The sequence below is a fragment of the Carcharodon carcharias genome, chromosome 18, assembly GCF_017639515.1.
Source record: "Carcharodon carcharias isolate sCarCar2 chromosome 18, sCarCar2.pri, whole genome shotgun sequence".
NCBI lineage: Eukaryota > Metazoa > Chordata > Chondrichthyes > Lamniformes > Lamnidae > Carcharodon > Carcharodon carcharias.
This window is the reverse complement of record NC_054484.1, coordinates 36,659,818-36,673,436: the sequence shown is the minus strand read 5'-3', so window position 1 is coordinate 36,673,436 and position 13,619 is coordinate 36,659,818. Positions and strand designations below refer to the sequence as shown.

At 41.7% G+C, this 13,619-nt stretch overlaps 1 protein-coding gene across 1 annotated transcript in view; it reads left to right on the top strand.

Annotated features, from left to right (window-relative positions):
- Window positions 1-13,619, top strand: part of zbtb11 (zinc finger and BTB domain containing 11) — a 47,230-nt gene that overhangs the window by 19,996 nt on the left and 13,615 nt on the right. Inside the window, exons 7-9 of the mRNA XM_041211627.1 lie at window positions 6,256-6,400; window positions 7,928-8,045; window positions 9,140-9,298. Of these exons, the coding sequence (XP_041067561.1) occupies window positions 6,256-6,400; window positions 7,928-8,045; window positions 9,140-9,298 (422 nt within the window). The remainder of the gene's footprint in view (window positions 1-6,255; window positions 6,401-7,927; window positions 8,046-9,139; window positions 9,299-13,619) is intronic.

Sequence of the window (13,619 nt, the reverse complement as noted above, 5' to 3'; positions counted from 1 at the left end):
TTCAGGAAGAATGTGAAAGCATAAGAGAGGGTGCAGAAAATATTCACAAGAATGGTTTCAGGGGTGAGGAACTTTAGTTATGAAGGTAGATTGGAGAAGGTAGGAATGTTTTCCTTGGAGAAGACAAGACTAAAAGGAGACTTGATAGAGGTCCTCAAAATTGAGGGGTCTGGACAAAGTAGATAGGGAGAAACTGTTCCCACTCGTGAAAGGATTGGGAACCAGAGGGTACAACTTTAAAGTAATTGGTAAAAGAAGCAAAGGTGATGTGAGAAAAAACTTTTTTATGCAGTGTGTGGTTACAGTTTGGAATACACTGCCTGAGAATGTGGTGGAGGCAGGTTCAACTGAAACATTCAAAAGGGAACTAGACTGTTATCTGAGAAGAGAATGTGCAGGGCTGCGAGGAGAAGGTGGGAAAATGGCACTAGGTGAATTGCTCTTTCAGAGAGCCAGTGCAGACACGATGGGCCAAATGGCTTCCTTCTGCACCGTATCAATTCTGTGACTCTATTGCATTTAGAATATAATTTTATAATGTTGTAAAAAAATCTATTTTAGTAAAATGAGAATATAGGAAACCATTTTTATAAGGAGCTTAGAAATATTTGAGATTATTAGCTGTAATATTGTTTTATCCCAAGTTCTAATCAGTGCCATGACAGAAATAAAACATGTTTCACAATTTATTGTCTATTCTTTTTGTACCACGTATTGGTGAGTAATGAAGTAGGTTAAAATTAAATATAATTTCAAACAGATTTACACTAATTTGTGGATTAGTTCCAGTGACATCACTGAAACCTTTTTTACTGTGCTTTCTGTTCTCAGCTGTGAAATTATCTCCTTGAGATATGTGGAATATTTAAGGAGCTGAAGTTATCACATGGTATAAATAAATATGGGAATATAAATAAATATTTTTGATGTATTGTGACCTTAAAAAAAGAAAAGAGTGGAACATTTAACTAATTTTTTCTCACATTGGTCTTTAGTTCCATATGATATAGACATTTAACTTGGTTTAATGTCTGCAACACTTTGGAAATCAGGAATTTTTTTCCAAAAATGAGCAAAATGCTGTGAATAATAATGTATTTGCTGGGTTTGGGACGTCAGGTTTAAAATAACAGAGAATGGACTACTTGTTAATGCAACGTTAATAATTCATAAATTATTATTGGCAGAAACTAGTATTCATATATATTTTCTAGAAAAATGTTGATAAAACTTGTGTCTGACGGCACTGTACAGGAAAAGTGGCCAACTGCTATTATCACCATCCCCAAAAAAACATGAAAATGGAAAACCATACTCTAATGGTCTTCCTCTGAAACGTACTGGGACAAGTGTCCTGGCGAGTCGTATAACTAGGGCAATAGAGGGAGGTTTAAATAGTGGGGGCTAGGGATCAAGTTTGGGAAGCTGTGATAAATGGAGAAGACAAGGCAAAAGAACAAGATAGATGTAGAATCAATCTGGGCAGAGATGAGAAATCGTAAAGGTAAGAAGTCGCTTGTGGGAGTAGTTTAAGGGCACCCTAACAGTAACCATTGTGGGAGGTGGTATACAGGAAGAAATAATGGGGGCTTGTGAGAAAGGTACAGCGATAATCATGGGTGATTTTAATCTACATGTAGATTGGATAAATCAGATTGGCAAAGGTAGCCTGGGATCGTAGAGTGTTTTTGGGACAGTTTCTTAAATCACATTTTGGCACTAACCAGAGAGCAGGCTATACTAGATCTGGTAATGTGCAGTGAGACAGGATTGATGAGTAGCCTTATAGTGAAGGTGCTCCTAGATAGCAGTGATCATAATATGATTGAGCTCACATTCAGCTTGAGGGAGAGCAGAGTGGATTTAAGACTACTTTTTTTCTAAACTAATTAAGGGCAATTACAGGGATATGAAGGCAGAGCTGGCTAAAGTGAACTGGGAAATTAGGTTAAGGGATAGGTCAGTAGCGATGCACTGGCATACATTTAAGGAGATATTTTAGTATACTCAGAGAAGATACATTTCAGTGAGAAAGAAAGACTCACCCATGGCTAACTAAAGAAGATAAAGATTGTATCAAATTGAAAGAAAAAGTGTATAAGTCTGCAAAGTTGAGTGGCAGATCAGAAGATTGGACAGAATATAAGGAACAACAAAGAATGACAAAGGTTAATAAGGAGGGAGAAATTAGAGTATGAGAGAAAGCTAGCTAAAAATATAAAAACAGATAGTAGGCGTTTCTACAGGTATTTAAAAAGGAAAAGAGTGGAGTGTTGGTCCTCTAGAGAGTAAGAATGGGGAATTACTAATGGAAGATAAGGAAATGGCGGATGAACGGAACAGATATTTTGCATTTGTCTTCAAATGAGACAAATAAGATCCCAGGAGGAAGCACTGAAGGCAAGGGTGCAGAACGTACTCTGGGTGGGAGGCTTCAATGCCCCTCACCAAGAGCGGTTCAGTAGCACCATCACAAACCGAGGCTGGCCTAAAGGACAAATTGCTAGACTGGGCCTGCGGCAGATGGTGAGGGAACCAACAAGAGGGAAAAACATACTTGACCACATCCTCACCAACCTGCCTGCCGCATATTTATCTGTCCATGACAGTATCGGTGGGAGTGACCACCACACGGTCTTTGTGGAGACAAAGTCATGTCTTCACATTGAGGATACCCTCCATTGTGTTGTGTGGCACTACAACCATGCTAAATGACATAGATTTCGAACAGAACTAGCTGCTTAAGACTGGATATCCGTGAGATGCTGTGGGCCACCAGCAGCTGGACTGTACTGAGCCACAATCTGTAACTTCATACTCTGACATATCCCCTACTCTACCATTACTGCCAAGCAAGGGGATCAACCCTGGTTCAATGAAGTATGCAGGACGGCATGCCAGGAGCAGCACCAGGCATTCCTAAAAATGAGCAAGTGATAGAGCAAAGCGATTCCACAACCAACGGATCAGATCTAAACTCTGCAGTCCTGTCACATACAGTCGTGAATGGTGGTGGACAATTAAAAACTCACTGGAGGAGGAGGCTCCACAAATATCCCCATCTTCAATGATGGAGGAGTCCAGCACATCAGTGCAAAAGACAAGGCTGAAGCATTCGTAAATATCTTCAGCCAGAATTCTGAATGGATGATCCATCTTGGCCCCCCTCCAGCATCACCGATGCCAGTCTTCAGCCAATTCAATTCACTCCACGTGATATCAAGAAACATTTGAGGGCACTGGATACTGCAAAGGCTATTGGCTCTGATAATATTCCGGCAATAGTACTGAATACTTGTGCTCCAGAACTTGCCGTGGCACTAGCCAAGCTGTTGCAGTACAGTTACTGGTATCTGGCATCTGCCCAGCAATATGGAAAATTGTCCAGGAATGCCCTGTACACAAAAAGCAGGACAAATCCAACCTGGCCTATTACTGCCTCGTCAGTCTACTCTCGATCATCAGTAAAGTGATGGAAGGGGCCATCAACAGTGCTATCATGTGGCACTTGCTTAACAATAACTTGCTCTCTGACGCTCCATTTTGGTTCCACCAGGGCCACTCACCCCCTGATCTCATTACAGCCTTGGCTCAAACATGGACAAAAGAGCTGAAATCCAGAGGTGAGGTGTGAGTGACTGCCCTTGACATCAAGGCAGCATTTGACCAAGTGTGGCATTGAGGCAACCCTAGCAAAACTGGAGTCAATGGGAATCTCCACTGGTTGGAGTCATACCTAGCACAAAGGAAGATGGTTGTGGTTGTTGGAGGTCAGTCATCTCAGCTCCAGGACATCACTGCAGGAGTTCCTCAGTGTAGTGTCCTCGGCCCAACCATCTTCAGCTGCTTCATCAATGACCTTCCATCATAAGGTCAGAAATGGGGATGTTCGCTGATGATTGCACAATGTTCAGCACCATTCACGATCTCCAGATGCTGAAGCAGTTGTAGTCCAAATGCAGGAAGACCTGGACAATATCCAGGCTTGGGCTGACATGTGGCAAGTAACATTCACGCCATGCAAGTGCCAGGCAATGACCATCTCCAACAAAAGAGAATCTAATCATTGCCCCTTCACATTCAATGGCATTACCATTGCTGAATCCCCTGCTATCAAAATCTTGGGGGTTACCATTAACCAGAAATTGAACAGGACTTGCCTTCAAGAGTGGTTCAGGGGTGAGGAATCGTGCAACGAGTAACTCACCTCCTGACTCCCTAAAGCCTGTCCACCCTCTACAAGACACAAGTCAGGAGTGTGATGGAATACCTTCCACTTGCCTGGATGAGTGCAGCTCCAACAACACTCAAGAAGCTTGACACCATCCAGGAAAAAGCATCCTGCTTAATTGGCACCCCTTCCACAAACATTCACCATTCACTCCCTCCACCACCAACGATCAGTGGCAGAAGTGAGTACCGTTTACAAGATGCACTGCATAAACTCACCAAGGCTTCTTAGACAGCACCTTCCAAACCCACGACTGCTACCATCAAGAAGCACAAGGGCAGCAGATACATGGGAACACCACCACCTGCAACTTCCAGGCCGCTCACCATCCTGACTTGGAAATACATCACCATTCCTGCACTGTCACTAGGTCAAAACCCTAGTAGTCCCTCCCTAACAGTACTTTGTGTTTATTTACACCACAGGGACTGCAGTGGTTCAAGAAGGCAGCTCACTACCACCTTCTGAAGGCCAATTAGAGATGGGCAATAAATGCTGGCCTAGCCAGCATTTACTTTGTGTAAATGAATACAAAATGGATAGAGAATCGGTTAGTTAACAGGAAACTGATTCTATGGAGAAATGGGTCTTTTTCGGGTTGGCATGGTGTGACAAGTGGAGTACCACAGGCATCAATGTTGGGGCCATAACTATTTATATCAGTGACTTGAATGAAGGGACCGAATGTATGGTTTCTAAATTTGTTGATGACACAAAGATGGGTAGGAAAGAAAATTGTGAAGAGGGCACAAGGAGTCTGCAAAAGGACATTAATAAGTTACGTAAGTGGGCAAAAATTTGGTAGATGGAGTATAATGTGAGAAAATGTGAACTTGTCCACTTTGGCTAGAAGAATAGAAAAGCACCATATTATTTAAATAGAGAATGCAGAACTGTGAGGTCCACAGGGATCTAAGGTCCTGGTACGTGAATCACAGAAAGTTAGTATGCAGGTACAGCAAATGATTAGGAAGGTAAATGGAATATTGTTGCTTACTGCAAGGGGAATGGAATATATAAGTAGGGGTGTTTTACTACAGTTGTGCAGAGCATTGGTGAGACCACATCTTGGAGTACTGTTTTGGTCTCCTTGTTTAAGAAAGAATATAAACGTGTTAGAAGCAGTTCAGAGAAGGTTCACTCAACTGATACTTAGGATGGGGCAATGATCTTATGAGGATTGGTTGGATAAGCTGGGCCTATGTTCATTGCAGTTTCGGAGAATGAGAGGTGACCTTAGTGAAACATATAAAATCCTGAGGGGACATGACAGAGTGGATGCTGAAAGGATGTTTCTCCTTATGGGACAGACTAGAACTTGTGGATACAGCTTAAAAATAAGGGGTCTCCCATTAAAGATGGAGATGAGAAGAATTTTTTTCTCTAAGGGTTGTGAATCTTTTGAACTCTGTTCCCCAGGGAGTGTTGGAGGTAGGGTCAATGAGTATTTTTAAGGCAGAGGTAGATAAATTCTTGACTAACAAGGGAGTCACAGAATTATTGGAGTAGGTGGAATGTGGAGTTGACGCTGCAAACAGATCTACCATGACCTTATTGAATGGTGGAGCAGGCTGAATGGCCTACTCCTGCTCTTAATTCGTATGTTTGTAAACATTAAAAATGGTGCAAAATTATTCAGTTTCTTTAAATTAATACTCAAGCCAAAGTTCTAAGGGTTTTGAGTTAAACAAATCTTTAAGGATCTAGCTCAATTTCTGGTCTGTGCTGGTTAGCTGGTTTTGGTGTGGAACTGGTAGTGATGCTACAGTTGCACCACTGTGCTAACAAAGAGAAAAATGTCAGAATTCCCTCTTCTGATTTCTGTACAGTGACCAATGCAGACGTTGGTTAAGGACAAGATCAGACTTGACTTATGTTTAAATAATGGCACAGTATGCGATATCTGCGTAATGGTAACCCAGTGAGGGCATCAAGGCTTTCAGGACAGGATTGGATGACTTTAGATTGTTATATTGTGAAGCAGAATGTTCCAGTATTTTAATTTTACTTTCCCCATTCATTAGATATGTGGAAAGACCTTCGGCTATAAACATAGTTTAAGACTGCACATGGCTCATCATGAAGGTAAAAGGGAATTCAGTTGTGAAGTGTGTGAAAAATCATTTGCTACAAAACGCAGTCTTCAGGAACACAACAGTGTTCACACAGGTAAGGAAATAAAGGTGTGTCAGAAAACATAATTTATAGTTCATGGTTGATAGTTGATGGGAAATATGTAACTTCCTTATTACTGCCCCGTGTAATTTCTCCAATAACAGCCAAATGTCAAAACATAGAAAAACTTATAGCACAGATGGAAGCCACTTGGCACGGAGCTCTGGAATTCCCTCCCTAAACCTCTTTGCCTCTCTTCCTTTCTTTAAGAAGTTTCTTAAAACCTATCTATTTGACCAATTTTTTGGCCCTATGGCCTAATATATGTAGGGATAAGTGGCTTTGTGTCAAATTTTGTTTGATATCACTTCTGTGAAGCACCTTAGGACTTTTAATACATTGAAGGTGCTGTGTAAATGTGTTGCTGGTGATGTTGACCAGTAGTGTATTATCCTTCTCTAACTTTATCTAGCTTTCAATGTTTTTTTTCATTCATTCATGGGATTATGGGCATCGCTGGCTACGCTAACATTTATTGCCCATCCATAATTGCCCTTGTTCAGAGGGCAGTTAAGAGTTAACCACATTGCTGTGGGTCTGGAGTCACATGTAGGCCAGACGAGGTGATGACGGCAGATTTCCTTCTTTAAAGGATATTAGTGAAGCTGACGGGTTTTTACGACAATGGTTAGACTTTTAATTCAGATTTTTTATTAAATTTAAATTCCGCCATTTGTCATGATGGGATTTGAACCCAGGTCCCCTGAGCATTACCCTGGGTCTCTGGATTACCAGTCCAGTGTCCTCCAGCTCCTGTCCTCTAACATCCAACTCTGTGGATTTCCTTCCTGTCCTTGCATAGTTTCCTTCCAAGTCCTTCAGAGATCCTCTCTTGGCCCCTCCTCTTCCTCACCTACATGTTGTCTGTGACAATTTGCTGAGACAGGTGGTCACTTTTACACTTGAGTCGATTATGTCCATTGTACTTCATGAACTGTCCATTGCCCCTGTCCTTTCAGACTGCCAGATAGAGATCCTGTATTGGATGTGTCATCTTTGGTCTAAAAGCTGGATTTTAAGGAGACCTTGCAGGAGGAGAGAGAAAGGTGGAGAGGTTTTGGGATTGGGAAGACTGAAGCCAATGTCTTTGCCCCCTGTACAAATCCCACACTCTTCCTCATTGATTCTATCCCTTTCCCTGGCAATTGCCTCAGATTAAATTAGACTTTTTGCAACCACAGTCTGAATTTCCAGCCCTATTTCCTCTCCATTACGAGGATTACCTACTTCTGTCTGCTTCCACCCTACCTCAGTCTTCCATAGCTTGATATTTCTATTTTCCACTTTTGGCAATTTTCTTCAAGGTGCTGCATCAGTGTAGGATGGATTTGAATAAAATGTACTTACCCTTGCCTTTCCTTTTCATTTAATTGCTTTCTTAAAAACTGCAAGATGTACCATAATGTCTGATCGAAATATGTTTTCTCTTTTCGTGTAGATCTACTAAGTATAGTTTTTGTACATTCGTGCTTAAAAGGCATTCATTAAGTTTTGCTTGGTATGTTGCTTTAATTATTTCAGGTGAATCTAAGTACCTCTGTTCAACTTGTGGAAAATGTTTCAAACGTGCCTCTGGTCTTAGCAAGCACTTAAAGAGACATTTGCCAAAGCCAGAAGTCAGAAGCTTTCAATGCACACAGTAAGTTGGTAGAATTAATTGATTTTATATTTGTCATGTGTCTTGCAGAGCAATAGTAGCTACATTAGAGGGGGAAAAAAAGAAATATGTAGAGGTTCCACTTTGACGAGGATAAGATGCCTGAGGACTTGAATGTAGAACACTTGGTGTAGATACTTACTGTAGGATATTTACAATTTGGTGTAGATACTTACTGTAGGATATTTACAATTTGGCGTAGATACTTACTGTAGGATATTTACAATTTGGCATAGATCCTTACTGTAGGATATTTACAATTTGAAGTAAATTATTTTAAAACACAATGTATGATGAGAATTCCATGTTGGGCTTCGCTTTTCTAACTTATGAACTGCCACCATCACCACCCACCTGCAATATCCATCACTTTACAAGGTTATATAGTGTGATTACTTGTTTGTCTAGGATAATTCTACAGGACCAATTATTGTTTTCATCGCCAGGGTGATAAGGGCAGAGCAATCGTTCACCTATTTACGGAAACTGCCTGTTTTCATTCTGTTGATTTCAATGGAATGAAAATTGGATAGGTTCTATAAAGAGCAAATTACCATCCACGAGGTACAGACAGAACAGGATTCCTGCATGTCTGGAGGTGAACATGTCCTGCAAAATGATAGGTCAGATTTAATTGTTGCACTGGAAATTAGACCGGGATAGCTGCAGATGTGACTTCATAATAATCCAATTTTAGATTTGAGATGCTTTGAACATGTAGAATTAGAAGCTAAGTACATCTTCATTAAAACTCCTGAATTCCTTCATTTCTGGTGGACTTATTGTCAGTGATTTCTATTGCTTTTGTTTCTGTTGCCACTGACTTCTATCCAGGCTGTTATGCAGTTTTATTTGTAGATACTGGGGCCATTTGCACTTTTGCTGTTTAACTTCACAGTCCCATCATGTAGTCAGATTGTGGTTCTGCAAAACTGATTGATTATTTTGACCTTGAAATATTTTGTAAAATGACTAGAATTAGGTCCTTATACTATAAGGTTGAATTGCTGACAGTATTAATAGTTATAAAGCTTAATAGAAAATAGCTTTTGAGAAGTAGTCTTCATTCTTTGTAGGTGCGAACGAAGTTTTTATGAAGCACGGGACCTGCAGCAGCACTTGTACAAGCATCTCGGGGTGAAACCATTTCAGTGTCAGATCTGTGGGAAGTGCTACAGCTGGAAGAAAGACTGGTATTCTCATGTAAAAGCACATTCTGTTACAGAACCATATAAGTGAGTACACTTGATTCTTGCCCAGAAAAAATAATTTTTATGTCACAAGTAAGTTGAATAGTTCCATCACAGAAACTGCCATTTAAAATGCTGGTATGTTAAAGTGATGAATAAAATGCGAGTTTGGATTTTCAAAAGAATACTTTAAAGAAGGTTCACAAAATCATCTGAGAAGACGAATATTTGGATTTATGGCTGGAAGAGCAGGTTACTCTTTTTACAGTTTCCTGCCCCCCTCTTCTGAACTCTGATTCATGCTGAGGTATGCTTTTGTCAAGGATGCTGAGGCCAATTTTTGCATTTCAGGTATAGCATCTCAAATCAGGCTGTCCAAAAATTGCACAGGTTTTTAAACTGACCTGCATGATTTTTAAAATTATTATTATTAGATGAGTAAAATAAATTACCGGCTTGTTGGGCTAGGTGCTGCATTGGCATGGTGTCATGCAGACTAGTTGTTGGCTTTGCACGACTGACCACTTGACGAGTGGTCCAAGCAACCCTTGACCCAACCTGGTCCAAACCACCTGACCTGAAAACTGTCAAGACCTGAAATCCGGCACAGACTCAGTCTTGATGTTGCCAATTTTGAGACACTGTACCTGTTTCACTATTGCTATAGTTGAGATCACCTGACCTTGTAAAATTCAGTACCACGTCATGATTGAATTTTCCCACTAATCATTTGTAGGGAATTGAACAGCATATTGATTCGAATTTACTTTAAGCATAATTCTTAGAGTTGAATTCAAGGAGTAGGACTTTCGGTGTTCAACAATTCTTAAGTCATCCCACATTACTTTAGCGCTTCAGTCTTTAAAAATCCAAGTACATTCCCATCAATGCAGTCTGTTATTTTAATTCATTTTTAATTTGAATGCTAGTCTTTTTTTGCAGACAAAATACAAAATGCTGTTTCTGGTAATGCAGTAATGTGCATGTTCTAGTCATTCTGTTAAGTCATTTGAGACTATTGGGACAAAGAATGTTTCTTCGGAAAACTGAATTGATGTTCAAAGAAAAGTTATTGAAATCAGTTTAGGTTCTGTTTGTCCAATAGCATGTTATCCATTTAATATCCTTACAAGCATTAATTAACTGCTGAATTTAATTTTACTTATAATTTGGTGACTATTTAAGATGAGTTTCGATTTTTGTAAGTTAAGAAAGGAATGTAAAGGAGGCAGCAATATGCTTTCCCCATCCTTTTGTATATAGCAATAGTGTTGTGTATTGATTTAGCAGGTATAACGCAGCTTGAATACGTGTTTTACATGTTCACAGCTTTGATCTATTATTCAGGCATCAAGCTAGTTTGTAATTGCCAAACAATATTCATAAATCTGCTAGGGCAGAGATGCTGGTGCTCTTCTTTACATTTGTCCTGGATTTGACAAACTGAGAAAATCATGCCTAATACTTCGTGATCAGCCCAGAAGCCACATTAGGTTTCTGGGAGAATTTCTTCAGCTTATTTAGTCAGCAGAGCATGACCTGGTTGAGAATTTTGCCTGCTATGAATAGAAGGAAATTTCATGGTAACTATTGCGGCTTTAGCGATAACCTCCAGTTAGCGTAGCAGTAATGTCGCTGGACTAGGAAGCCAGAGGCCCAGGCTAATGCTCTGGGTACATGGGTTCAGATCCTGTCACGGCAGCTGGTGGAATTTAAATTTAATCAATAAATCTGGAATACAAAGCTAGCCTCGGTAATAATGACCATGAAACCATTGCCGATTGTTGTAAAAAAAAAACACACCTGGTTCACTAATGCCCTTTTTACCTGGTCTGGCCTACACACGACTCCAGACCCACTACAATGAAACCCAAGAGGAATGAAACTGGCCGGATCACCCAGTCTCAACCTAGGCACCGGAAATGACAATGGCACACCCTGTCACACTGCAAAGCCTTCCTTAATAACATCTGGGGGCTTGTACCAAAATTGGGAGAACTGACCCATAGACCAGTCAAGCAACAGCCTAACATTGTCTGTAGAATAAGATGGGAGTCCTCAATATCTGCCCTGGACCCGATGAAGTCTCATGGCATCAGGTCAAATGTGGGCAAGGAAACCTCTTGCTGGTTCCCACCAACTGTGCCCCCCCCCCCCCCCCCCCCCCCCCCGCCCCACCAAGCTGATTAATCAGTGCTCCTCCATGTTGAACACCACTTGGAAAAAGCACTGAGGGTGGCAAGGGCTCAGAATGTACTCTGGGTGGGGGACTTCAATGTCCATCATCAAGAGTGACTCAAGAGCACTACTGCTGGCCAAGTCCTAAAGGACATTGCTGCTAGACTGGGTCTATGGCAGGTCGTGAGGGAACCACCAAGAGGGAAAAACACACTTGACCTCGTCCTCACGAATCTACCTGTTGCAGATGCATCTGTCCATTACAGTATCGGTAGGAACGATCAGTACACAGCCCTTGTGAAGACGAAGTCTCGCCTTCACATTGAAGATACCCTCCATCGTGTTGTGTGACACTACCACCGTGCTAAATGGGATAGATTTCAAATAGATCTAACAACTCAAAACTAGGCATCCATGAGACGTTGTGGGCCATCAGGAGCAGAATTGTATTCAACCAAATCTTTAACCTCATGGCCTAACATATCCCCCACTCTACCATTACCGTCAAGCTAGGGATCGACCTTAGTTCAGTGAAGAATGCAGGAGGGTACACCACTAGCAACCTTAAAAAGAGGTGTCAACCTGGTGAAACTACAACACGGCTACTTGCATGCCAAACAATAGAAGCAGCATTCGATCGAAGGAGCTAAGTGATAAAAGAGCCTAAGGAGAGCAGCGGAGATACAGGATAAAAGAGAGTGGCGGAGACACAGGATAAAAGAGCGCGAGGAAAGTGGTGGAGACATAGGATAAAAGAGTACAAGGAAAGCGGTGGAGACACAGGATAAAAGAGCGCGAGGAGAGCGGTGGAGACACAAGATAAAAGAGCACGGGGAGACAGGATAAAAGTGAAAAAGTGACATCACAGGAAAGCTATGACCTGATTGGTTAGTAGGAAATCTGCACCAAATTTGAAAAAAAAACTGCAAAGCATAAACTAATTAACTAAGTCGAGATGACTGAGCAACTGATGTGCTGTAGCTGCATGATGTGGGAGCTGGCAGATCCCATTGCGAGCCGCAGTGACCATATCTGCAGCAAGTGTTGGTTGCTGGAGGAACTCCAGCTCAGAATTGATGAGCTGGCATCCGAGCTCCGGAAGCTGAGGCACCTCCAGGGTGGGGTTGTTACCTGGACGCTTTGTTTCACTGTGGTACAGGTGGCCATTCAAGAGGGGGAGCAAAAAGACAAGTGGCAGTTGTAGGGGATTCTATAATTAGGGGAGTTGATAGCTTCCTTTGTAAGCAGGATTGAGAGTCCCGCATGGTATGTTGCCTGCCCGGTGCCAGGGTGAGGGACATCTCTGACCAGCTTGAAAGGATTTTGGAGGGGGAGGGGGAGGATCCAGTTGTTGTGGTCCATGTCGGAACAAATAACATAGGTAAGACTAAGAAAGAGGACCTGTTTGGGGATTAACAGGAACTAAATTAAAGAACAGGTCCTCAAGGGGTATAATCTCCAGATTACTACCCGAGCCACGTGCAAATTGGCATAGGGACGCGAGAATAAGGGAAGTAAACACATGGCTAAAGGAGTGGTGCGGGAAAGAGGGGTTCCATTTCATGGGGCACTGGCATCAGTATTAGAACAGGAGGGATCTGTACCTTTGGGACAGTCTCCACCTGAACCAATCTGGGACCAATGTTCTTGTGAAAGGGGTAAATAGCGTGGTCAACAGGACTTTAAACTAGAAAGCTGGGGGGAAGGGAAGGGTAAAACTCCAAGAAGCATGACTAATGGGAAACAAAGCAGCAGGTTAGCAGGTGAGGGAGTGGATTCAACTTCATGGAAAATTATGAAAAAGCTGAAAAAGGAGAACCCAGGAGAGGCTATTAAAGTCCCCAGAACACAAAATAGGACAGAGTGTTTGGAATGGGCTAGGAATCTAACTTCAAGCACATCAGATAAAGGGACGACAATGAGAAGGGGGGCGGGAAATACAGGACTGAAGGTGCTGTATCTGAATGCACACAATATACAAAATAAGGTAAATGAGCTTGTGGCACAGATTGAAATTGGCAGGTATGATGTGTTGGGCATCGCGGAGACATGGCTGCAAGGGGATCAGGACTGGGAGCTAAATATCCAAGGATATACATCTTATTGAAAAGATAGGCAGGTTGGCAGAGGGGATGGGGTTGCTTTGTTAGAAATGAAATTAAATCGATAGCAAGAAACAACATAGGGT